We start from the raw sequence: 24206 nt of genomic DNA, 5'->3' as shown, positions 1-24206 counted from the left end.
GCTCGCGACAAGGGGCACTATTTTGGACACTATTTTCTGCCACTCCTTGTATTTAGCCATCTTCACCCCCTGTGTAATTATTCAGCTCAAAGTGAGACGATTTGTTTTGGATTACGCGGTATAAGCTTAGAATCTGCCCTGAATCCACTCCGTGGACTCCTCATATTCCCCCCATATTAATTGTTGAGGTGTATGGTCTTTTAAGACTTTATATCTGCTCCCTACATGTTATTGCTACTAAAACCAGTTTTCTTACTAATTCTAGTGGCCTAAATATGCACTGAATTCCCAACACGTTGAAAACGCTGTTTGTCAGCTGTTTTGGAGCTCTCTATCGATCTGTAGTAGAATATTCATTCTTCTTCTGCGGTTATCTTCCGCTACTGTAGTAACCCCTTATGGGACGAATGTTTGAGCGCCGTTAGTAGCAGCGTTGTTCCGAGTAGAGAAGGTTACTTTCAATAATCTTCAACCTAAAGTAAGTTGCGATGTTTAGGGGACTCCACATGGTGTATCCTTCGTCAAAATCTTTTTCTTGAAATCGTCATACCCGTATTTATACTAGTTTCCATAGTTTAAGTTTGTTGCGAACTGTGGTTACTACAACTCAGCCTCAATGAATCTTCGTCGTGCTTAGAACAAATGGTCCGTCTTTGTTCCCACCGGTACCCGGCCGTTTGTCTTCCTGTATATAGGAATCTGAATGCACTACAAATACTCTGATCGGTTGGGATTGGTTCTCCCATGTTTCCTTGATGCGCATCTACTTAGCACTTTAAAGAGTGTAGATTTGTTGAGGAGCGGAGATGGGTGCAGTTGGCCCGAATCTAGCTCAAACCACTTCTACGGCTTTTTAATGTTTTCCCCTCGTGGTTTCTGAACTACAGTCGCCAAACCTTGCGTGTGTTCCTGATTGCATGTTGGCGTGCTTAGTCCATTTTTGGGACGGGATGTCGTTAACCCAGATACGTGCCACTGGTGTGTTAGTTTTATGCCGTTACCATTGTGGTCTTTGGTTAGGTTCTCTTCATCTATTTATCATAGCAATTGCTCAGGTGGTTGTCAGTGCGCTGCCTACGGTCCGTTTCGGTTCCTTTCCGTAGGTTCCACACAACACACCTTGGTTGTTAGTGTGTGCATCACTACGCATGACTTTCGGCTGCAAATACGCCCGTAAAAATAGTTGATCTAGCTGTTCCCTGCCAAAAGGCGAATTTCAACCGGCAAGCGGGTTTTGAATGAAGTTTCTCCATTGTACCTTACTTCTTCAACCCATTTTCCCCTTTTCCTCATTGTCGCTACTCCCTTCCTTGGACTTTATTTGTTGACCCTAAGGAACCTTTTTTGAAGTTTTAATGAGCTCTTTGGTGACATAGTTATTATTTACACGACTTCAATTAATTCATGGATAGCTTATTCTTTTAGAGTTAGAGACCGCTCAGCGGTTGAGTCGCTAGCTACTGACCAATTGGTTCATGGTCCAGTTCTTCCCTAAATTTCGTTAGTTCTTGTCTCGACTTCGGCCGTGTAACTCTTTCTCAGTTGTCGCGCATCTTTTCGGTTGCTTTTCTCAGCCGGATAACTTTTGATGACTTTTTATCTCTCCTTTTTTTGCCATCCTCTTTAAAGACAATAAGTTTGATGCATCTTACTACTACATGGTGAAATGGCACAACTTCACCTCGTGTGTGTCGCTTGAAAAGCCAAACTTATTCTTCCCCCTGTTCAGGAATTTCTCACATCAGCCACCCAGTTATAGACAAGTGTACCACGCGGTAGACCGATAGTTCAGCGTTCCTTTTTGTTTGTGGTAGTTTAAAGTGCACCCGTCGTCTGATGTGTACTTCAGACGAACTTAGCACAAGGTCTCGTGCTTTTGGTCGGTTTGAGTGACAGTCTGGCTATGGGAACGATGTTTCTAGTCTGATAGGCACAGGATTTTTTTGCTCTCCCTGTCACACACGAACCAGTGGTTCTGTCTCCTGAAATCAAGTTCTACTGCTTCCAGGAGAAAATTGTAGTGCAAAGGAGTGATTTATTTACTGATTGCGGTCTTTCCTTCTTTGAGCATACAGCGTTTTACAAACACTGTCAAGTTTGAAGAGGTTAGCCTTTACGGCATCACTGTGCTACAACGATCCTCAATGTTATGACTTTCCCTCAAATGGCTGTGTTACTGTGAATGGCGCGAGTGCTTTAGGGAAAACCACCCAACGTGGCTTTTCCCTTCATTAAACGACTACATCTATGATAGCCAAATTCAACTTACTTCTTAGATTTCGTATTAGACTGGGAGTACCATACCTGCTTTCAAGCAATAAGCCCATTTCGCAAACCCGGTATTTTATTTTGAGCACCTGTTCTCCCATTTTAGATAACAGTTGGACTTGGGTGAGTGTTAAACTCAATATCTGCCGTCTAATAATAGCAGCGGGCCCACATGGCGAAAATAAGTTTACTCATAACATCTTTTCTCACCGTTAAATAGTTGAATGGTGCTGGCTTTCCTTCCGTTTCTGTTCATGCTCGTTCGAATTACCGGGGCTATAAACTTCATGTTCAGCCTGTGGAAATCAGTACGTGAACTGCAGTAATTGCCGCGGAAGTTTTCGTGTATATGCAACCTTTCCCCATCATCTCTATACAGCAGCAACGGATGACATCGGTGTTGGAAACACTAGTCTCTTAACATTTCGTAGTTCTGTTTAATCTCCTAATTAGCCAAACTAAACTGACCAAGGTTTTTGGTTTCCGTTAACACCGGATTTCTATCAAACACAGGGGATTCCACCTCTCCCATCTTGTCTCCTGCATCGTGAATTTACGGCACAAATAGATAAGTTACCATTAGCTGAGTATTCAGACGAGTGATTACGAATCCCCATATATTTTTATTTCTTCTTGCTTTACTTATCTGTCACGCGTTTTCAGCATTGCTGAATCATACAACAGGAACTGCTATTCTTGCGGCTCTTGAAACTTCCGATGTCAACTCTACAGGGGTTGCCGTCTATCCTTCCAACACTGAGCTCTATTTTCTGTTGCCATGGTAGTCTATAGAATCCGTTGCATAAATCGTTAAAACCCAGATGCTTACTGTTCCTCTGAAAAAGCCAGCTCTTCATAGGCTTCACTCATTTGTTCGTGTCCATAGACCGTAACTGGCCGCTTTTTTGCAGGATACTGACTTGCCAACACTTCCTCTGGTGGCTGGAGTCCTCACTGACTAATTGTTTGTAGACCTGCATGGGATTAGCAAGGGGCTTCATCACCAATATTGTCATGTGTATCTCTGCTTATGCTATTTGTAGCGGTTAGTAGACAGCTCCCACTGTCATTCAGAGAGGTATCACCACTCAAACCTGTAAGAGCCTTGTATAGTTCGCCAGGTGGGTGTAGGTCACTTGGCTTGTAATACGGTTTTTCATTGTTTCACTGTGTTTTGAAATTTCGTTTGCATTTGAAAGTGATCCACTTCAGCACTCTGGACATCCCGGTGCCAGAAGTGATTTCCTTTGAGTACCATACAGACCAAGCTGTTTATTGATTACCGATTGCTAGTTTTAAATATGTACCATGGACGCTTCTTATGACTAGTGCGGACCACTAGATAATGCGGCACACAGTATTCGCCTGTATTATGGGGTTTTCATCCAAACTACACCTATACTCCGAAAATAGGGGATGACCATCAAAAATAAAGTTTTCTGACCATCTTCGGATGGATGTTCTTAGGAGAGGTCACTGGTTGTATATATTGGGACTGTTGGACCACCTTTCCCTTATTTTTACAGCTTCATACTGCACCACATTGTAACACCTCGTTTAACTAAATGTGAGCTCTTTACAGCCCTGCGTTTCACATGCACAATGCTCAGGTGCTTCTGTACGCGACTGGCCACAAGCTCTTCCGGTCGTTGACTTGTTCGCTGAGATACCAACATTCTCTTCCTTAGAAGCGAAGTACTCCAGAAAAGCGTATTAGTCCACTCACACACACTCACGGGACGTACTTAGCTGTACGAGTCCAAAGGTACCTCTTCTAATAAACCATGGGTTATTCATTGAAAGATTGCCATGTCCGAATTCAACAAAACTTCGAAATGTTTTAGTCGATGGCTCATCTTTCGAACAAGGGACATTTGTTATTAGGTTAGAAACCAAAGTGATCAATCTCTGAAACTGGACTCCCTAGGGGGGAATTCTCTGTTTGTATTCAGGTGGACGCCATCTAAGGACACTTGTCGTATTGGTTTTGCGATTACCGTCCGAATTACTTCAACCAGAGCACAAAATCATCTGGCTCATGTTTGCTTATTTGGCTGACTGGGCGTTTCCGGTTGACAGGAAACGTTTTTCTAGTGGAGGCTAGGAGATCATTTATGGTCATGCATTCGCTCGAAACCAACTGGAATCGTGTTGTAGGTTTTTGCGAGCTCCAGTTTAGCGGTAAGTGTAGTAAATCTTTTCATCTGAGTGGGTATGTAATTTACAAATGAATGTCCAGGAAATAGCGAAGGGACTGATCACGACCTGTGACGTGAATATAGTACATTCAATGCCCAAGAGGAACGTGTATTCGTAACTGACCTATTTTGTCGTACTTGAGCAGCGTCGATGGACTCAGCATTGCAGCTATGCAGAATGGGTGAAATTAGTTGCGTTCCCCTCTCACAAGAAGCAGCATGTATTGAGTATGCCCCAAACGAAGTCTAGCTAGAATGGACTTGCCTCTACTTTTGCGCTTTCAACATTCCCGAACGCGAAGTATTTCGGTTTGCCGCTCAATTTTCTAGACCGTTGACCTAAGCTTGATGTGTACCTGGAATCAAGGATTATTCATCCTTCGCTTTTTTGTTTACTTGCAACAGCTCGACGTTCGGAGCATCTCGAAGGCCATCAGCTATCTGAATGATAAATTGGACACTGTGACAAGCCTCACAGAACCAAGAGAGAACGCATTCCTTCATTATCAAGATTGCATGATGACGCGCGGTCTCCGTCGAGGACAGCGGCAAAGGAATGCTTTAACCAGCTCCACGTCCCAACCACCAACCACGCAACCAATGCTACAAATCTCCGATCGGGTTCCCAACACAACAAGCGAGTTATGCGCACTGTCAAGTTCGCCCGTTCTCAGACAGAACACAGACACCAGTTCGAATTCCACTGGTTCCAATCTAATCGACATCGCTCGCTGCCTTGCTGCTTTCGGTCGGATTCTGGTCAGCACTACTTATCCTGCTCTATGCACAGCCCGTTTACCTTCGCAGCTGGTAACCTACTTGATAGCAAAAGTGAGCGCGTTTTCTGTTTCCATGTACTTTTAGTTTCAATAGATTGTCAGTTGTTCTTCCGATTCACCTCACTGAGCTCTTGTCGAGCAGAACAGTTTTTGTCTCTCTTCAAAAGTCAGCCGTCAAATTCGTTCGCGCATGCATGTGCGCATCCGACTGATATGCTCCAGTTATTTTAGTCACTATTGTTTCGTGCTGTGAGATTGGGTGGAGGAGCGTTGTAGAGGTTGGTTACTGCTATATCCGGTTGGTATCTGCCATATCCATCCCTAATTTCATAATGATGTTTGAGTTGGTTCGCACGCGTCCTTGTGTTCATGGAATTTTGGCACGTGTTCAGTTAATCTGTGATCGATCAGATCCCAGTTCATTTTCGGTAAATCTCACTTGCTCTCAAACCTAACTTGCAGCCGGTGTGATTGTTCCTCGGATATAAATCTTTACCGCTCGACAAAAAGCCTTTGTGTTTTGGTTTCAATGCACGAGAATTGAGTGCATCCGTTTTGGGCTACGCGGAACTTTGCCCATCCTTTCAGTATGGAGAATCCAAGGATGATCAAGGATGCCATAAAGGCTGTTTACCTCAGTGTTCCGCGCGGTTAGTGTTCCCAGTTATTCTGCTCGCATGCTCATTCGGGTCGGTGAATGTTAAAAGTCAATCAACCAGTCATTTAGGTAACTGGAAACAATTTACCAGGACTACTTCGGCTCCAGTTGCTCGAAACGACTCAATGTTTAAGGTGCGAACTTACTGACCGGAATATCCGTGCTTCGAACCCAACCTCAGCATCTCAACTGTTCCCGTTCAGGCTTATATAACCTGGTACTATCTTATCCCTCATGTTTCCTTCGGGTAGCGTGGCAGCTGGACACGGAAGAGGTGGTGCGACTGAGATAATGAGACGAACGGTGGAAGGTCTTCGAAACCACCGTGTTCAGATAGCCCCTGACGAAAACCTTGTCGATTTGGAATACGCAGACGATATCGTTCTCGTCTTTGAAGAGGAGAAAAAGGCTTAGGTGTTTTTGGATGAACTGACCCGTCGTTTGGTATACACTCACAAAGTGTGGGATCGTGCTCGTGGACGTGCAGTCACTGAGCACGACACTTACAATCCAGCGGGAGGCACTCGAATTTTACTGTATCTTGGAAGTTGTATTAGTTCTGACTATAGTGTGACAGATGAGGTCAATGCAAGGCTGGGTTCGCGTTTGTTAATTTGGGACATCTATGACGTTAAAGTGGTATATCCCCGAATCTCAAGGGACGTGTGTATCAGGCTACAATGTGGGCTGTTGTCTTATATGTCTGTGAGATTTCCCGTGTTCGAGCTGCAGAACTGAGACGTCTTCAGGTGTTCGGCAATCGTTTTTCCAAGACCATAGCTCGTTTGGGTTGGTGTCGGCGAAACCGTGACGAGGCAATTAGAGGGTGAGTTTTCTATTGTGCAACGGGAACTTCGACTGAAGAATGCGTCCAGCACCAAAAGCTGCGTTGGTTGGGACATGGGTTGCGCATGCCGGACCATCATTCACCGAAGACAGCACTGTTTTCCTTCCCCACTTCAGAGAGAGGTGGCCAACCACTGACCTGGTAGAGGGGAATGAAATGGATTGCGAGACATCTGGGTTCTGTCGGTGCTACTTGCCTACCAGGATGGGGACCGCGTTATTCCCACTGCGCTTGGTTGGAGATGCTGTAAGATATGGCTACTAATCGATGTCAGTGAAGTTCGTGTTGTCAATTCCTATCCTGATTGCCTGAATGAACTGGAGGTGTAAGCACCTCGGAATTATTGTAGTCCCTTCCCTGTCCACCTTTATTCTTTTCTTCACAATGGGGCTTTCAGATACATCATGGTTGTACAGCAGCGAAGCATCGGTGTCGAACACTGATATCATGCTGTCTATGATGATGATGATAATGATGCGACTGAACGATTATTATTGAGTATCAGGCCATGCAGTGAAAAAACGTCATTCAGGTTCATCTGATGTCAGATGAACTGCTGATCGATTAGTACAGACTGAAAATATAGCTGGACTGCCCACACAAGAAAAATATTTCAGGATTCCGTGATGTCCTCTTAACAGGAATTTATTACTGGCCTGTCATTTACTGGGGTGAGATGACTGGGTGATTAGAACCCAAATATACTGACCGGAAGGTCTGGTTCGAACCCGACGTCTGCCTCCCAACTTTCCCTGTCTAGGCTTCGGCAACCTGGCAGTATCCCAGCCCTCGTGCTTCTTTCTGGTGGCATAGCAGTTGGGCATCGAAAGGGTGCCACGGCTGAACGATTACTGGGTCACCGACCGAGGCTTCGTGCAAACCACTTTTAACTGTCGGACATGAACACCACAAGGATACGATAATTCAGTTGCATTCAGAATGCGGTTCGTTTGTCTCTCGTGTCTCGCGGCTAACGATGTGCACTTGTGATCTCCCATAAAAAGTTTGGAACCCTAGTTTACTGTTATCTCACTTTGTCCGTAAGCTAACCAGGATAATCAGGTTAGAACAAGCGAGGATCGCTCAAATGGAAGTGATGCGTCCACATGTGTAATAACGTCAGCGACCATTTTTGCACTGGTTACACACTGCTTTGTCCTGTTTTCAATGCTTATGTTACTTCCTGTCTCATTTGTAGGCTTTCTCTTATGGTTTTCCACCGCCATATTCTACCAAGGTTTTCTCTACGGTGATAGGGTCAAGGTCGTTTGCTGTACCTGTCGTGAAGATGACATATTTTTGCAACACATTCTACGTAAACTGGCTTACGAATTGGACAGTGACAGACCTACTCACCAGCTAGTAGAATATGGGTCCGGAGTTAATTTGTTGTTAACGAGAGACTGCACTGAATCTCATTTGCAATTCTCATTCAACTGACTGCTGCACAAGCACCGCCTCATGTTTCAGCTCGTACGGTATTCGAGACATCTCAGTATACTTTCTCGAGGGAACACACTACTCACAAGGTTGCTGGGAGCTTTCGCAGCCCGCTATTGGTTTCATCATAATCAGGGCTCACCAGGCAAACGTAATCCATAGTTTACTTCAGCTTCGTGCTGCTTACAGAGCGAACTGTACAAATTTGGTAAAATACAATCAGTTGCAAACGAAGTTAGTGTTGCTGATGAATATCGTAAACGAGAGGCTCAAACGGGATTCATTTGGAACCTACAGCTTAATTTGCAAATGATTGTATTTCGACCGTTGCATACGATTTAGTGTCAAGATGAGCAAGTTTGTCGGAACCTCGGCGACTGCGCCTCCCTGATGACCTGGGAGAAGGGCGGTATCGGTCGTGGGTTGTCGAAGTTTTCAGCAACCTCATGATTGTTTTGTAACGCTAGTGAGTCAATACCGTTTCTATGGTTCTCAAATACGTCCACTGGTTTCGGATAAGTTACCACACAAGGATTGATTGACGTCCAGCAAATCACCTCTACACGTGTATCATGCGTTGAAATGCCTTCGAACAGGATGTCTCTAGTTAACACGTGACAATTAGGTAAGAGTTTAAGGGGTCCAGGAAACAGAATATCGTTCTTGATGGGACGCTACCGGAAGGTTGCTGAAAGCTCCCTGACAGCTAAGACCGGTTTCACTCTCTTCTTGAGGACCTTCATGTAGCCGCTTGACCCACTTGAACCCAAATCGGACGCGATTTGCGAATTGCACACCACAGGACATAGAGTAAGAACTTCCATAATACGATTCTCCGAAGTTGAGAGGTGTCTGAATCCCGTATAAAAAAGAACAAAGGTTCGGCAAGATTGGTTGTGACACAAAGTAGTGTTTGCAAATACAGAAAGAAACCGAAGAATATGGTAGAGCATATCAAAACGCCTATTTACCTTAAGTCGAAAGCCACATTGGCACACCCGAGTATGCTTAGTTCATGAGAGCAGTGAGCTGGCCGTCTCCGGGGTTGAGCAACCTCAGGTAAACCATCCGTTTTGTGAATAATGTTGGAGCATTACTAGTGTTGCAGTATTTGTTCCAAAGACAGCCTAACAACTCCCCATTATTTTGTTAGCTACCTATGCTACCATAGTTTGCAATGTTTTCTTGAAAACCTGCCGAAAAAATCCCTCCCCTATTCAAGGTATTGCTTCGGTGGCACAGAGTGGACTCTTTTGTGCAGATCCTAGTAGCCTTGTTCTCTTCATCAAGACTCTTAGCAGTTTCGTCAGACCTCATAGAGTGTGAGTGTACGACGACTCTTAGCATCGTTAAAGCCGTTCCCACTACTTTCTCCCTTTTCTAACTGTTTTCAAATGGTCTGCGTTATTTCTGTATTTTCCTAATGATTTTATCTCTAACAATTCCAATTGGCCATTTGATTGACTTCATAAAATGGATAGGTTGCGCATTGATTACGACACTCAAGGTTACTTACTCTCCATAATTGTATAAAAGATCCTACGTCTGTGTTTGTTGCAGTTGGTCACGAAACTCCAAGCATTCATGTCTTGCCCTCCTCAACATTTCTCGCCCATTTTTGGATCATTGTGTTAGTGCACGGTCCAACGATCCATGGTCGAATTATTTTTGGTCACACATGGTGCACAATGTCGGCTAGAAGGATTCGGTGTTAACTGAAGGAACGCCAAAAGTAGTGTCCTTAGAACAGTTGTGACTGTGTTCATACATTCAGCTTGACAAAGCTTACTGTTTAGGACTCCGTTTAGCTAACTAATGCGTTCGTTCTCAGTTAGATGAGACTCGGTGATGCCGAAATCTTCATGTATTGTACGATGCCAAGTGCATGTTCAAAGTGTTTGTGTGTCGGATCGTGCAACACCTACAAAGTTTCGACAGGAATTAGCCTCCCTTGTGAATGAGTGTCCTCATTTTTTCAATGGCGGATGACCTGTCCAAAGCACATTCTTCTATCCACATCTCTCCAATCTATGCTTCAGCGTAGCGGTCGATTTTTTGTGAACTATAGCAACGCGTTTGTAGCAAGGTACGTATCAAGACGACCGCTCAAAAGGCCATATGAGCTATGTGATTCCCACATACAACCCGAATGCTTCCAGCGTCCTCAGCTTTGAGAGCACGCATCGAACTGATTTTCCGTTGCTACCATCTTAGGACTACAGTATTATCCGTAGATAAAACACGGTATGTTGTAGCAGGGGGGTGGTCGTAGTTTCGAAAGCATACAGTAGAATCAACCTATCTCCCGTGAATTCCGCTTATATAACTCTGCAGTTATAGTGGAATGGTGAGAGGATGTATTTTATCCACAGCTGAAAAATGTTTAGTCAATGGGAATCTTTTGGAAAACAGTAGCTCCCCAGTAATGACGACTGGTTCGACCTGTTTCATGTGTCAAGTAGATGGCCAGCGAGTCATTTATTTTTTGCGAAGATTCGTTTATGGTTGTTTTCACTTCAAAGTGTTCTCCTTTTCTTGAAACAACACAACACCAATAAGGTTGCTAAAAAATCCAATCCTTCCTTGGAGCCTGTTGTATCTGTCATTCGTATTTCTCACTTTAACATTAAATGGTACGTGTGGTGCGATGAATTTTTATTTTCAACTCAACTAGGTGTTAATACTTTTCAGTTGGGTGCCTCTTTAACAGCAATTTAATTTGTCATTGTGGAATCTTCATGAACTCGTTTGAAATATAACTGATATATTGGTTGCTGATAGCACAGAAAACGCTAGTTTGTTTAACGAATTTGACTACCTAAGCGGAAACTGTGCGACTCACATCGTTATCCGCTGTTCTCTGTCATTCGCTGTCTGGCGGAGCTATGAGATTGGCCGGCCCTATTTTCCCCTTTCTCCAAAAGAGCTTGAGCTACAGTATAACGTTAAGCAAGGATTTCTCGATAGATCGAATTTATTATGTTAGTGAGGGCAATTCATCAGCAAGGGAACTAGCTCCCACCTCCTGATTTGGTACGTTTATGGAATGCATAGTCGGAGTCTAAACTGTGTGAAACTATCCCAAGTTTTTTCCACCGGTGTACTACCAAAATAATTGAGTTATTGAGGCGAAACTTTCTTGATAATCAGTTTAGAAGTGAATTTGTCAGCTCATGTTCCAGCAAAATCTGACTTCATTAAATTTGTTTGATTTGAGTATATGCCTACGGCATCAAGCAACCTCGATCGGCATTCGGGGAATAGGATTTGATGGAATACTTTGCGACTATTGCTTCTCTGTTTAAGATCCCGTAAAGTGTCTTCTGTTCTTCTGTCCTCAACTGGCCTGTTAAGCTGCTATTTTTTGAGTTTAACCAATCTCCTTCGACGAGTCATGGCCCCATCTAAATGCGTCCATACAACAAGCCGTCAAGCGGATTCTTGGATTTACAATATGACTCCACAAGATCTGGGTGTCAGAAAGGGCCGTCTATCTCTCTAAGAAAGCTGACAAGCTGCTTACGGCCATCCCCTCCAATTTTTGCAGCTTATTCCACCAGACCATCCACTCAACCCAAAAATATCATGCGGATTACTGATCAGAAGTGGCTTCAAGTGTGGAGACAGATGTGACTATCCACATTTTTTCCGACTGACCCACTACAAGTTTAAGCAACTAACCCACTCGTGGTTTACTGGCTTCCGTGCGCCATCTGATTCAGTCTATCTTGAAATCTGATAATGTACTCGATGAGCTGCTGAATCTGTTCAGTCTACTTCCCAGGCACAATAGCCTGCTTCAGGGTATATGGGATTGCTGTGAACTCCAGTGTTCGTAAGGCTGTCCACCACCACTTTCAGCAACACCTCTGGAGTACCAGTAAGCCCTACTAAATGGCTCACATGCCTTGATTCCGCTGGCGCGATCGTCGTCTTGAGTAAAGGTGCGACAGAAACCCCCCCTATCGTTGACCTCATTGGCACTAGTTGTCGCTGATTAAACTTGAAATAAATTTTGAAAAGTACAAAACTATTCACCACAAGTACGGAAATCCAGTATAGCCCGCTTATTGTTAATTAACAGAAGGTTCATGATCCAAGTCGATTGTTCTAAATATTTGAACTCTACCATCCTCCCAAATGCGCAATTGCAACAAAGAATAAGCGTTCGCATCGACAGCGCCGGGAAGACTTTTATATGGCTTCATACCACTTCATGGAGACGCTAAGAAACCAACTTTCGAACAAAGCTCCGTGTGTACACTGCGACCGTGGACACTTCCTCTACAAACCCTACTCCGAACTGTCCAAACTATGTGTTGTAACTGTCCTGCTCATAATGGTGCTGTCGTACCAGGACACAATTGGAAACCTAGCCCTCAACAGTCAGGGCTGACGTACTGCTGGCCCTTCAGTTGGTCCACTGGATCAAGCAGTGGAACAGGAGCTGGGTGACGCTGTGTTTTCGACTATGTTTCATGAGCAACAACGACCGGGGATATTTTCGGAGCCGACTTATTATCCTACAGAAGCGTCGCCTTGTAGTAAAAGTAAATAAGTCACTTCAGTGTGCACTTAGATAGTTCAGGTCTTCCTCGACGGGAAGCTGTCTTGTATCCCTTCAAATAAGCGCCCTTTTATATGTTCAACCCGGTTACGTCTCAACTTTTTCGGGATGAACTTTGATTTCGTCGCACTTGATGCTACCAACAAGACTCCGTGAAGAGACATCTGTTGTGTGCGCTTTCGGGTCTTTGACTGCTGTGGAATGTATCTTGACTCACAGCTCTTAGACTTCATCGTTAAGACATTACTGGTGTCGTGATTCTTACCCAAATCACGGCTGACAATTAACGGCATTTCGGAGGCATATACCCATTCATATCCTTTCATAAAACAAGCTAACCAAAGAAATCGATGCCATAACTTCTCTCTTGGGAAAAGAATATTTTATTGTAACACCCTGTTAAGCAATTTCCCCTTCCAGGCTAGACAATATGCGGAACCACAACATATGCCTCTATTTCTTCGAAGTGCTTCTTTTCGGTCCTCTGCGTTTCGCCTCATTTCGCATCATTTGCCTATCCCTCGTTTGCAACCTAGCGTAGTTGCATCCTGCCGTTCAGTTAGGTGAACGCATGTCTTCGACACACTTTTTCACATTTATCACCTGACCTTTTGTGTTTTTGTTACGCAAAATATGGTAGATGATTCTTTTGATGTACATTTCAATGACATTTCGATCGGAACTCACTAACCAGCAATATCAATGGTGCGTGCAAATTTGGTGTTTGGCCTATAGCGAGGACTGCACATCGTCGACCTTGCAACATCCTGTTTGAAGCGGATTAGGAAGGCGGACATAGTAACAAAAGTCGCATCCAGACGTCAGAAATATGGGATTAAGAGATAAACAGACCGAATAAGCTTAGGGGAATATATGGGCAGAAGAAGCTGGTTGGGTTGGTGAGCTGCCTGCAACGGTCAAGATAGCCACACTTCGCTTCACAGATCAAGGAGTTTGACTGGCCATACGAACACTTGCTGCAAGGGGAATAAGGAGAGATCTTGCTAGTGCGCTATTATTCTGGGCGCTTTTTTTTCAGCCAAAAGCTACAAGATTCTGGTCATGGAAATTAGCGAACAAACAAATTTGGTTTTGTGAGAGACTCACCTGGAATCCAGCTGAATCCCTCGTTTGTGATGTTTCCAGGCAGCTAAATGTGCTGCACCAGGCCCCCTCATGTTTCAGTCGCTAAGATATTTGAGATATCGCGATATCGTAATGCACTACTCATAAGGTTGCTGTATTTCGCTGATTTCGCGCAATTTGGCTTCAAGTAGAACATAGGGTCGACAGAAACTCGGGAACTGTGCCTACCTGATGAGCCCCAAAAAGGGAGAAACCGGTTGTGGGCTGTGAAGTAATTCTGTTTATGGCTGTTCTCACGATACGGTTGTTGACGTTGATCAACCACTTGGGTGTCACCCTGGAGCAGCTGAAATATCTCCATTCAGATCTACAGGTATACAGCATAGCTGGGTTGACAAACGCAGGCACTAGACCTTTGCCCACCATGTGTGAATATGCAGTGTCGGGTACTCGCGCTTTCTTGTCAACAGGGGTAAACTGAACTACGTTGTAGGCGCGGCTTATGGTCTCAGTTAGCCGGTGCCTACTTAGGTGCGAAACGTTATCGTCCTCGAACTGTAGGATGAGGACACCCAGTTTACGTCGGGCACTCAAAACGACGGACGTTGTTGATCTAGTATTGAGGATGTTTCTGAACGAACCGTTCCAGTTAACCACTGGAAACTCAGTTTGTGACACAAATCTTCTATGTCCCATACAACAGTGTCCGAAGACGTTGTTTGGCACATTCGGTTTGACAAGGCCTTCAGCAGACCTCATTTGTGTCGCATAAACACAGAACTTGGGGACGTACCTATCGTCCAGTCCAAGTTGATCTACTGAATGTGCTTCTCAAAACGACGTGTTTTGTGATCTTCGAACGCCAACGGATGCACCGTTTTTTCAAATGGATCAGTGGCTTCGCCTTTTGTCATCTTCAATTTTCTTCATATGTTGTCTTCAGCCCTCGGTGTTTCATTTGGCATTGGTCCGTTTGACTTTCCAATCAACGCAAACTTTGAAGCGACGCAAAACCAGTATTCCATGTTTTATATCTTTTCCCCTACTGACTGGTATGCAATACAACCGTGAATTGCACATTCATCTGGTGTCCAAATTAGGAAGGTTTACGAACATATCGACAGCTATCCATACAATTTCGAGCTGCCAATATTCCTTTCCATAGTAGAGAGTATAACTGCCAACAGAACTGGACATTATTAGGCACATAGGTTTTCTTCCTTTGTGTATTTCCTAACTCTCAGTTTTCCGAAATTACACCTCATCGAAGCTCCGTATTTTTAGGCAAGCATCCAAGCCGTCGACTATTATGGTCGGCCTCAGTCTACGGGAGGGACTGATCCGATCGATGTCGTCCTCACCGACCCAGAGGGCCGATCCGTACCAACTGAGTTGTTCGATATGGGTGATGGCAGCTATGAATTGCTCATCCGTCCTGTCACTGCGGGACTGCACCAACTGTCCGTGCATATTCTCAGCCGCCCTATTAGAGGGTCTCCTTTTCAACTATCCGTACGACGAGCACAGCAGCGAAGCTGGTGCTTCACCGAAGGTGAGCGGTCCTTGTTCCGCTATTCCTCTGTTTAGTTTTTACCATTCGGTTTGCTACTTTCGTAACACGCTGTCATTCCTCCTATTTCTATATTGGACTTAGTCCGACGGCCCGTTGCAAATGTTTACCTTCAAACATTGCATCTTTACTGAAAGTAAAGCACCCAACTATTTAGCTGGTTGGCTAAGAGTGGCTAATGCAGCCCAACGCACCTGTGGTCGAGTACCAGGCTTATTGGAGCACAATGGATGCCTGAATTTCGCAAGTCTGATTGCGTACAAGATAGTTGCTCTTAAAGGAGACTACCATGGGATGGGGTTAGTTGCCGACCCCCAGAAAGGCTATGCGAAGATACCAAGCTCCACGTCCTCTCTGAATGGCAGCGAATTTTCTTCTGAAAAGTCTTTCTTGAAGAATTGGGATAAGTTGTGTATAGTTTCTCTCCATTTTGCTGATCAGCTCCTTTTTGTAGTGAACTTTTATAAGATAGGTAGATTGTCAACATAGGAACATTGTGGACTTTGATAATAGCATTGCAAGTTCTACCTCATAATTCCCCTGATGCAGGTTCGGATGGTCGGGGATTAATCCAACCGTTCGCGGTTGCCTACGGTCCTTATCCACGCACAAACGGCGAGTGCACTTCAGACGGCACATGCTTTATCTATCTGTTGGATACGGGTAACAGCCGGCTGCTTGTGATCAACCCGGACACAGGGGCGTTACACACCACCTTGGTTGGCGCCCCCTTGGTCGGCCAGGCCGCCACCGGGATCGCCTGGTCTCCTGAAGGTCTCTGGATTGTCAACTGGCGATCGAAGCGCGTCTACCTCCTTGATCCTTGGACAGATAAAGTTAGTAACGCTACGTTTTCTGCGTTTGTAAAAAGCCACCCGCTTTGTGATGGGCTTGTGAGTTGTCCGCCATAACGACTGAAGAGCAGTTGTCTTTGTCTTATCTCGCTTTAGAATGTTGGAGGTTTGAGTTCTTGTGTATGTGTCATGTCGGTATGTGTAGCTGAAGTAAACCAGCCAGACAATACCAACATACTGGCGTGATACCCTTGATAAGCTTCGTACCACAGTTTTCTTGTAGCGGCTAAACATCAGATCATCCTACTTGGGCCCTTCCAGGTATCCTCGAATCGTCAGTCTGTTAGTCTCGCTGGGGAATCACCGGATTAGGTGCCTAGTTGTGCGCAAGCTGATTTTCAACAAACTGCTCAGTTTTCCGGTTGAGCGAAACGTTTCCTGCTCACAATCTCTTGAGTCCAGTGACGCTCTTCTGGATTTGATCTGTCCGCCTTATGGCAGTTAATCGTTCAACTGTAGCACCATTTTTGTGCCTAGCTGCCATGCCACCCGAAGAAAGCACTGGGGCTGGGATACTAACAAGTTACCCAAGCCCAGACAGATAAATTCGGGACTTGGAGGTCGGGTTCGAACCACGGACCTTCCGGTCGGTAAATTCGCGCTCTAGCCACTTGAGCTATCTCGCCCCCTATGGCAGTTAAGTACTAGTGTTTATCACTTGTGTTTTCGGTGATGCTGATGACCCTCATGTTATGCATGGAGATCACCGCTGAATCCGAAGCACATTCTGGGGTGAATGTATGCTTTCGTGATCAGCTCCGACCAATGAATCGTAAAACTGTCGGTAGACAGCACAGCTAAAACGTCAATAAATTTTGTGTCTTTGTGGCTACCTGTTATGTGGTTAGACCGTGGAGTGTTATTGCGTGAGCTAATGATTTGGAGTGCACTGACTCGAGTTACTCAGGGATATTGTCCCAGTCTGTGTTGTGCACCGGTATTGAACTCATATCAGTGGATAGCTTGGCACTTGCTGGGTGTAATCGAATGATTAGGTGGTCAATGTGTTTTTCGGCAAAAAACGCTCGCGCCCTTGAAAAATGGCATATCACGCATCTTACAAACCCGGCCCTACGACAGCGATTACAGTTGTGCACTTTTAGAGTGAACAGTATTTCGTTATTGAGTCGCGTGAGTATCAATTGAACCAGGCTTTATCCGTGATTCAACTCTGACAGCTAGAAGTGTTTGCGGGCATATTTGCTATACATGCCGAGTCAAGTTTAATGGGTCACTGGGGGAATGGGTTTGTTTCTTACGGTGGCCGGTTCGGGGTATTTTGGTTCGTTTGCTGTGCATTCTGAACTGAGTTTTCCCAATTATGAGTCATGCGAACGATAAATTTTGGTGATTGATCGTTGATGTGGCGTTGATGTGTCGTTGTATCGCTGAGGCAACGTCTCGTTAGCAGGGTGAATTTTCGTATTCTTTGAAAGCCTGTCGTTCAAGAGTTAATAGTCTTGCACTTGCTTTTCAAAGTCAATCCTGACACTGTTTATGCATAGCTATCGTACAAGTCTTCCCTGACAGAGAAAATCAAGAGGCTGCGAACGGATTCGAACATCATACCTATCAGTCTGTGAGGCACTGGGTAATTCCTAAGCTATCCAGGGCTGTCGAAAGGTTTTCAACAACCTTGTGAGTAGTTTCCGTTATGCGAAACTATCCAGGGTACCCTTACTTTTTTGGCACAGGCAGACTTACCTGTATGTTTATTTCTGTGATATGTTTCTTGATTTATTTTTCATCGCAGAACTCTGTCAAAGTTGAAAGGGGTTTGTGCTTTCTGTGCATTTAGCTCAGTATCACTGACTCAGGGCATATTCTATGGCTTCTTACGCCAACGGGTTCTAGAAACTTATACAGCATTTTATTCTGGTTTGCTGTGGTTTTACTGAACGGAGGTTCGTGATGTGATCGGTTGCGAGAGTCACACAAACATCAGCGACGTCCTAATCCTCGTCTAGAGGGCCCATTTCAAAGATATGTCCAAAATTAATCTCCTTTGGAAGAAAGCTTTCTATCACAATGTGTTTCGGAAGATTAACTAACAATGGGTTTTTCTGAGGCTGGTCTCTTCAATGCTAGATGACCAAACCCTTGCGTTTTTCCTGAGGTTGAATTTCTCAATCCCCTAACACCTACCCAGCTGTCAATAGCAGTATTCTGATTTACCAACTCAGATTTCATTGCCAAACTGTTGTTGTCATGTGCGCACTATAGATATGACATTTCCCCCATCTTTCTCACGTGCTAGGATTAGTCACTGGTGATCACACATGAGCAGTTGTCTGCCACGTGAATGGGTGTGGCTTATGAGTGAATATCATCCTGCTTTGGTCTGAGAAATTTTTGCAACTCATAAGCAAGTATTGATGATGGCTTCAGCAGGTGAACCCTCACCCACTGCGATTATCCATTCTAGAGAGGTCTCGCGTCGGCCGATCCTACTGAATTTGAACATTTTTATGGACTGAAATTAGCGGATTCAAGATCAATTGTTTAGGAAGTGGGCGCCCAGTTATGTGGTAGGTGCTTCAGTTGGGGAATGCGTTCAAGATTCCCGTGATAACTTGCTGACGCTGTTGAAAATATTGCTGTTCTCCACACCCAGCAATTCAACATATGAATTGCCCGGAGGGTATGCTACCAAAAACAGTAGAATAGCCGAACTGATACACTTTTCAGGATACAACTACCCAGCTGATAATCAGCAACATTCGTACGAAGTAATGAACATTTTATGTACAACTACATCGGAATGTTTGTATACGATTAGCACTAGGCTTACTCACTTCCCACATGTGCCAGAATACATGCTTAGGTTTATGTGAACATTTTTTCTGAGCATCCACGTAATTAGGGCTTGTAAACGGAGTGGATTTTAACTTCCAAACCTTTTGTTGCTGTTTGCCCACTGTTTAGATTAGTTTCTGCTAAAATAGCTGAGATTTTAGCGTATTATCTCCTGCTATCAACCAAACTATCGTGTTCTTTTCTTTATAAACACTCGCTACTTTTAGCTCTAGGGAGACTAAGCTGATAGTTCGATTTTGGTCGTTGTAACAGGTTGTACAGTCAATCCACAGTTCACTGTTCATCGAACCCACGAGCACGTGTCGGTGTCCTTTGACGGGCTCTCTGTACGTGGCTGACAATGGGGCTGGTTGCGTGTTTCTTTGCAACCCGGTCACGGGCTCTACTCGGCCGTTCGTCGGAGTGGGCGTCCAGGCTAGTTCTTCCAACGAACCCAGCCTTTCGGGATCCCTTACAACGCCTCGCACAGCAGAGCAGTCTGGTGACAGGTCTTCGCACCCTGCCTCTACACTCTTTTCCCCTGAGCCCCGAAATTTCCGCCGTATTACAGGCCTGTGTGCCACCGATAGTGGAGAACTCATCCTGTCAACTGGTTCCACGATACGGGTGAGTTCTGTTTTGCGGCTGAGTATTTCAACTCTTTCATGTGTGTGGTATTTCATGCATCAATGTCACTACGGTGAACGATCCGATTCTTTGTTCTTTTATTCACTCTGTGAATCAGTTAGAACCTCCGAGTGTTGACCATATTCATTAACTGAACACAATGTTTTTCCTGTCCAGTTAATATCGTCTTTTGGTGCGTCCACTCATTAGTTGTTGTATCCTCAACCGATTCATTTGTTGATAGTGTGAGAAATTTTTGAGATCTCCACTGTACGATGCGTTCTGTAAGTGAGTGGTACCATATTCCGCTAAATTGCTGCTCGTGGCCAACTGATTTATCCGTAAGTGTTCGAGTTCGAATGGTCGTGGTGATTGATGAGATGATGATCCATGATAAGGATGAAACAGCTGTACAATGCGTTTCGTTTTTTGGCCAGTCTGACTTAACTTACTGGGCGAATTCTTAATTTGAAATTTGTTATTGCCATGTACACGTTCCGAAGAATGACTGATCTTGGGTTGCCATATTCAGTTCTCGAAATATCACGACGTAAAGAGTGAAGCTAAAGGATAAGGAGTTGGATTTCACGGATGACCTTTGAGGTAGATCAGCTTCTGTCATCTTTCAACTTCCCAGCTTCATCATCCTTGTCATCACTGAGAGCGACGTCAGATGAAAACACTAGTACTTCACTGCCGTGTTCCCATGTCAGTTTACTTGAATAAAGCCTTACAATCGAAAGAAGGAGCTCGAGATGGTTCGGTAGTGGTAGTTACTGATCGAAAGGTCCGTGGTTCGAACCTAACCTCCGCATCTCGATCTCAGGTTCGATCGGTTATCGGCCGAGCATAGAAAGTATCACGAGTACCCCATTCTATTTGCCTCTAGTTTTCCACCACCCCGAACTATGCACAAAGAAAAACAGCACTCATCTCGACATGCGCACCACATAGCCCAGGCATTTCAGCTTGCAGTGATGCCTACATTCTTTGAGTGAATTTCGTCTGCTTTGCCAAAAGCTGGTCTCCTGATTCCCTCGTTCCGAATCTGTTGGTTCTAGCTGACTCCAGCTAGAGGCACCGGTGGTCAAAGATATGAAGACGTCTCAGGTTCTCCGCCCCTAGGTCAGGCTTCAACATGGCTTGTCTATCAAAGGCACACTGGGCATCGCTACGGTACACTAGATCCTGATATATATTTTTTATTTTAGAAATGAATCCCTCACGTGACAATGTGGCTCCTCTTCAGCTGATCACATTGCACTTCGCGGCTGGTGGGAACACCCGTTGTGCACATCTACTTGTTAGTAGTCTCAGATAGCGGCATCTATCCACAGTGTCGTATGGACAGCTCACATTTTGCGCTGGTCCTGAGAGTAGTGTCGGAGTTCACATCTGGCACTGGAACGTCATTACCTGAGTCCAAACTGAGGGATGCCTTCAAGCTTGGGAAGTCATGGGAATTCATCCTGGGATACCCATGTGGAACATAAACTCCAACGCCCCTCATTGTCCTGGGGTTAAATTAGCACATTCCGTATAGGTTGGTCCGATGCGTATCTCTGGTACTATTATTCCAATTTCTACCGATTTGCAAGGGTAACGTCGAGAGTTTCATAGCGATACTTGAGGACCATACTTCTGCAATTCTTGCCTATGAACACTCACCATTAGAGTATTCTTTCGAGCTTTCCTGTTCGTTGTTTGATCGAACCCATTGAATCTTATCTGGTGACAGCTGTCTAAATCTGTTTCAGAACTATTGTTTGGTAGATCATCGGTAGGTCCACTGGTTGATACTTCTTCATTTTTAGCACAAAGTTTTTCTTAGGACAAGATCAGCGAGCCGGGTTCAAAGCAGACAAATGAATGAATCAATGCAATCCTTCGCCACTTTTAGATGGGTTGAAGCATCAGTACCGTCTGTCGGTTGTGGCGTTTTTTGTGTCACGTGAAACATGTAAGGTACGACGGATGGACAAGCTAGTCGACTTTCCCTCGAAAATGCAAACCCATTTGGCTGGTAACTTGTCTCAACGTTGACAGCCACAAACCATCACTTGTCAACACAACTGATCCGCATCACCTGCTCTGTCTCCCTTCAATTATTGGTCTCTACGAAAACAGTGAAAACCGTTTCCCTTTGACATTTTGCTGCAACCATAAGCATGCTGGTGGACTGCTAGCTTCCCTAACTTAGACAAGCCGAGACTGATCATTTGGTTAGGAGTTGCACTAACCTCTCAGTTATATCATATTCGATTTCAGCCGACTCGGCAGCCAGTCGCTGTGGTTCTTAGTATGCCTTGGATGTGAATACACTTAATTTGAGAATGCTGACGAGGGCAGTTGGCTAATTCAAGTAACCAGTATAGTAGTCTCACATTAATTTGCTATCTAATCTAGGTCCTTTCTTTCGGTCCTCATGCAGTCCGATTGGTAGCTGGTTAACCGCCATCTCTTTTTCGCCCATGCATACTTTTCTGTTGCCATTGACAAAATGTACAAAACCGTTTGGCTTACAAAACACACGACTCAATGCTGTAACCGACCACTCTTCATTTCCACCGCTGTTCCTCTTGATCAGAACTCGTAGAGACAATGAGGCTCTTACATTTCCTTCGTCCTTTCTAAATCCAAAGGATTCCAACAGGCATTTTATCCTTCATACCGAGACTCTCTCACCCTCTGCTTGTGTCCATCGAAATGACCAGGCTGTTTTCCATAATAAAAGCAACGGGAATTGATCGAACGAAGCAACTCGTCCATCACGGGTTGTACTTGGCCTTGAGTGTGTTTGTTTCCTCCTCTCCACGGGGCGTCATCCAAACCAATTCATGCAAACATTTGTCTTGCAACTAGTTGTCTATCATTCATCGTGTGTCAGGGTGTTCCGTCAACACGTGACACGCCAACTCTCCGTGCTGGTTTGTTCAACGCGCACGGAAATGCTTGGTTTACAGGTCATGAGAATATTTTGAAGCAATGCGGTAACCTGGTTTCCTGGATAATGTTGGCTGGTCACTCTCGATCGATATTGTTGCCACGCTTCGCCAAATCCCCATCCTGCTTCACATTGCTGAAACACTCAGTCGGTGAACGGCTATCTAGATTCCTAACCTGCTTTCACCCACACTCAACTAAAAAATCGTTTAGCTGTTAAACCATTTCGATGCGTAGCTGCCATATCAACGGAAGGAGGCACGAGTGCCGGGATACTGTTAGGTTGCGCAAGCCTAGACAGGAGCAGTCCAGGTGCTTAGGTTGGGTTCGAACCACAAACCCTCCGGTTCGTAAAGTGGCACCTTAACGACTGAGCTATCTTGAGCTCCCATACCCAACTGCTGCTCTGTTGAAGGCACTGGGTGTGCAGAGAACGAGGCTCCTCTCGGTTCGTAGAAGATGCTATCGATACGGGTCGGTAACCGTAAAGTGTTGAGAGGTTTTATGCCACATTTACCTTGGTTTCGAGTACTCGATGGAGCAACAGAGGTGAAGCTGTAGCAGTTCACAATCCGTATATTCAGCGAAATCCAATGGTGCTAAACGTAGTCAGGATCACTTTTCTGTGGCCTACCTGAATCGACAACATCATTATCCCACCTCCTACTCTCTCGGTCACTCCATTAAACTACCCTTCACTCGACAAACATACCATGCTAGAAGGGTTTGGCTGTTTTCATCCCGTTCGACTCATCCGTACAATGTTTCCGGTCTCGCTGGAGGACCAACCGTACGGTAGTGTTATGGTGTTTCTGCGGTTGTATGAATGGAGGGCGCCGTTGAATTTGGTGCCCATATTGTTGTCTGAAAAAAGCGGAAGTTCCTCTAGTTCACCGATCATCGTTTTTTCCACTTTCTATCGCGATGACGCGAAAATGGAAGTACCTATAACTTAAAAACTATTCCACATGCATTTCATTAATAAATCTCATCCATTTGGAACAAGTCATAGTAGCGCACAGGTACCTCTATTTCTCTAATCTGTGGATTGATCATGCTTAGGACCCTCAGCATACTCAGACCCGCGTCGAGTTCTACTTTTTCATTTAAGATTTAAATTGAGGCAATACATGATTGCATAATGGTTTTAAATATTCAACGGCACTTTGGCTAGGTGATAGGTGGTTCCCACCTGGTGTTTTACATTTGTGATTTTTGTGTGGATGATATTTTTAGCCTGGTATAACCTATCTCCCACTTGAGGGTAAGCTAGCCAATCGTGTTCACAGACATATAGGGAATGCCTTGGAGCAGCACATTGTTGGCCACACCTGGCGAGGTCACTAGTGTAGATTCGATTGTTTACTTGACATCTGATTTCACCTGACGTTGCCAACATCCCTATGAGCTGAGCCGATTGAAGTGAAACCTTTGATTCATCTAGTTTGCGAGACGTAGATTTTTTTCTAGTGTATCAGTAAATTTGTTCGCATTGCGGTTTTGTGTACGCTACGCAATCGGGGCCTTTTATTTAGCGAATTGAGCCACCATTCACATCTATATCCACAATAAA

General features: G+C 44.7%; 2 protein-coding genes across 2 annotated transcripts in view; one reads left to right on the top strand and one right to left on the bottom strand.

Annotated features, from left to right (window-relative positions):
• The window catches only part of T265_00122 (hypothetical protein), a gene marked incomplete at both ends in the record, with an annotated part of 58166 nt that overhangs the window by 30314 nt on the left and 3646 nt on the right, over nucleotides 1–24206 (top strand). The window contains 4 exons of the mRNA XM_009163779.1: nucleotides 4872–5297; nucleotides 15128–15395; nucleotides 15963–16249; nucleotides 19337–19690. Coding sequence (XP_009162043.1) covers nucleotides 4872–5297; nucleotides 15128–15395; nucleotides 15963–16249; nucleotides 19337–19690 — 1335 coding nt within the window. The remainder of the gene's footprint in view (nucleotides 1–4871; nucleotides 5298–15127; nucleotides 15396–15962; nucleotides 16250–19336; nucleotides 19691–24206) is intronic.
• T265_00121 (hypothetical protein) lies at nucleotides 16118–19746 on the bottom strand (the record flags this gene model as incomplete). Its single annotated transcript, XM_009163778.1, is given in 4 exon segments — nucleotides 16118–16235; nucleotides 16654–16774; nucleotides 16788–16895; nucleotides 19278–19746. 4 exon segments carry the CDS (start codon nucleotides 19744–19746, stop codon nucleotides 16118–16120), a joined length of 816 nt encoding a protein of 271 aa, XP_009162042.1.

The sequence above is a fragment of the Opisthorchis viverrini genome (genome assembly GCF_000715545.1).
Source record: "Opisthorchis viverrini unplaced genomic scaffold opera_v5_1, whole genome shotgun sequence".
NCBI lineage: Eukaryota > Metazoa > Platyhelminthes > Trematoda > Opisthorchiida > Opisthorchiidae > Opisthorchis > Opisthorchis viverrini.
This window is presented reverse-complemented; position numbering and strand designations above follow the sequence as displayed.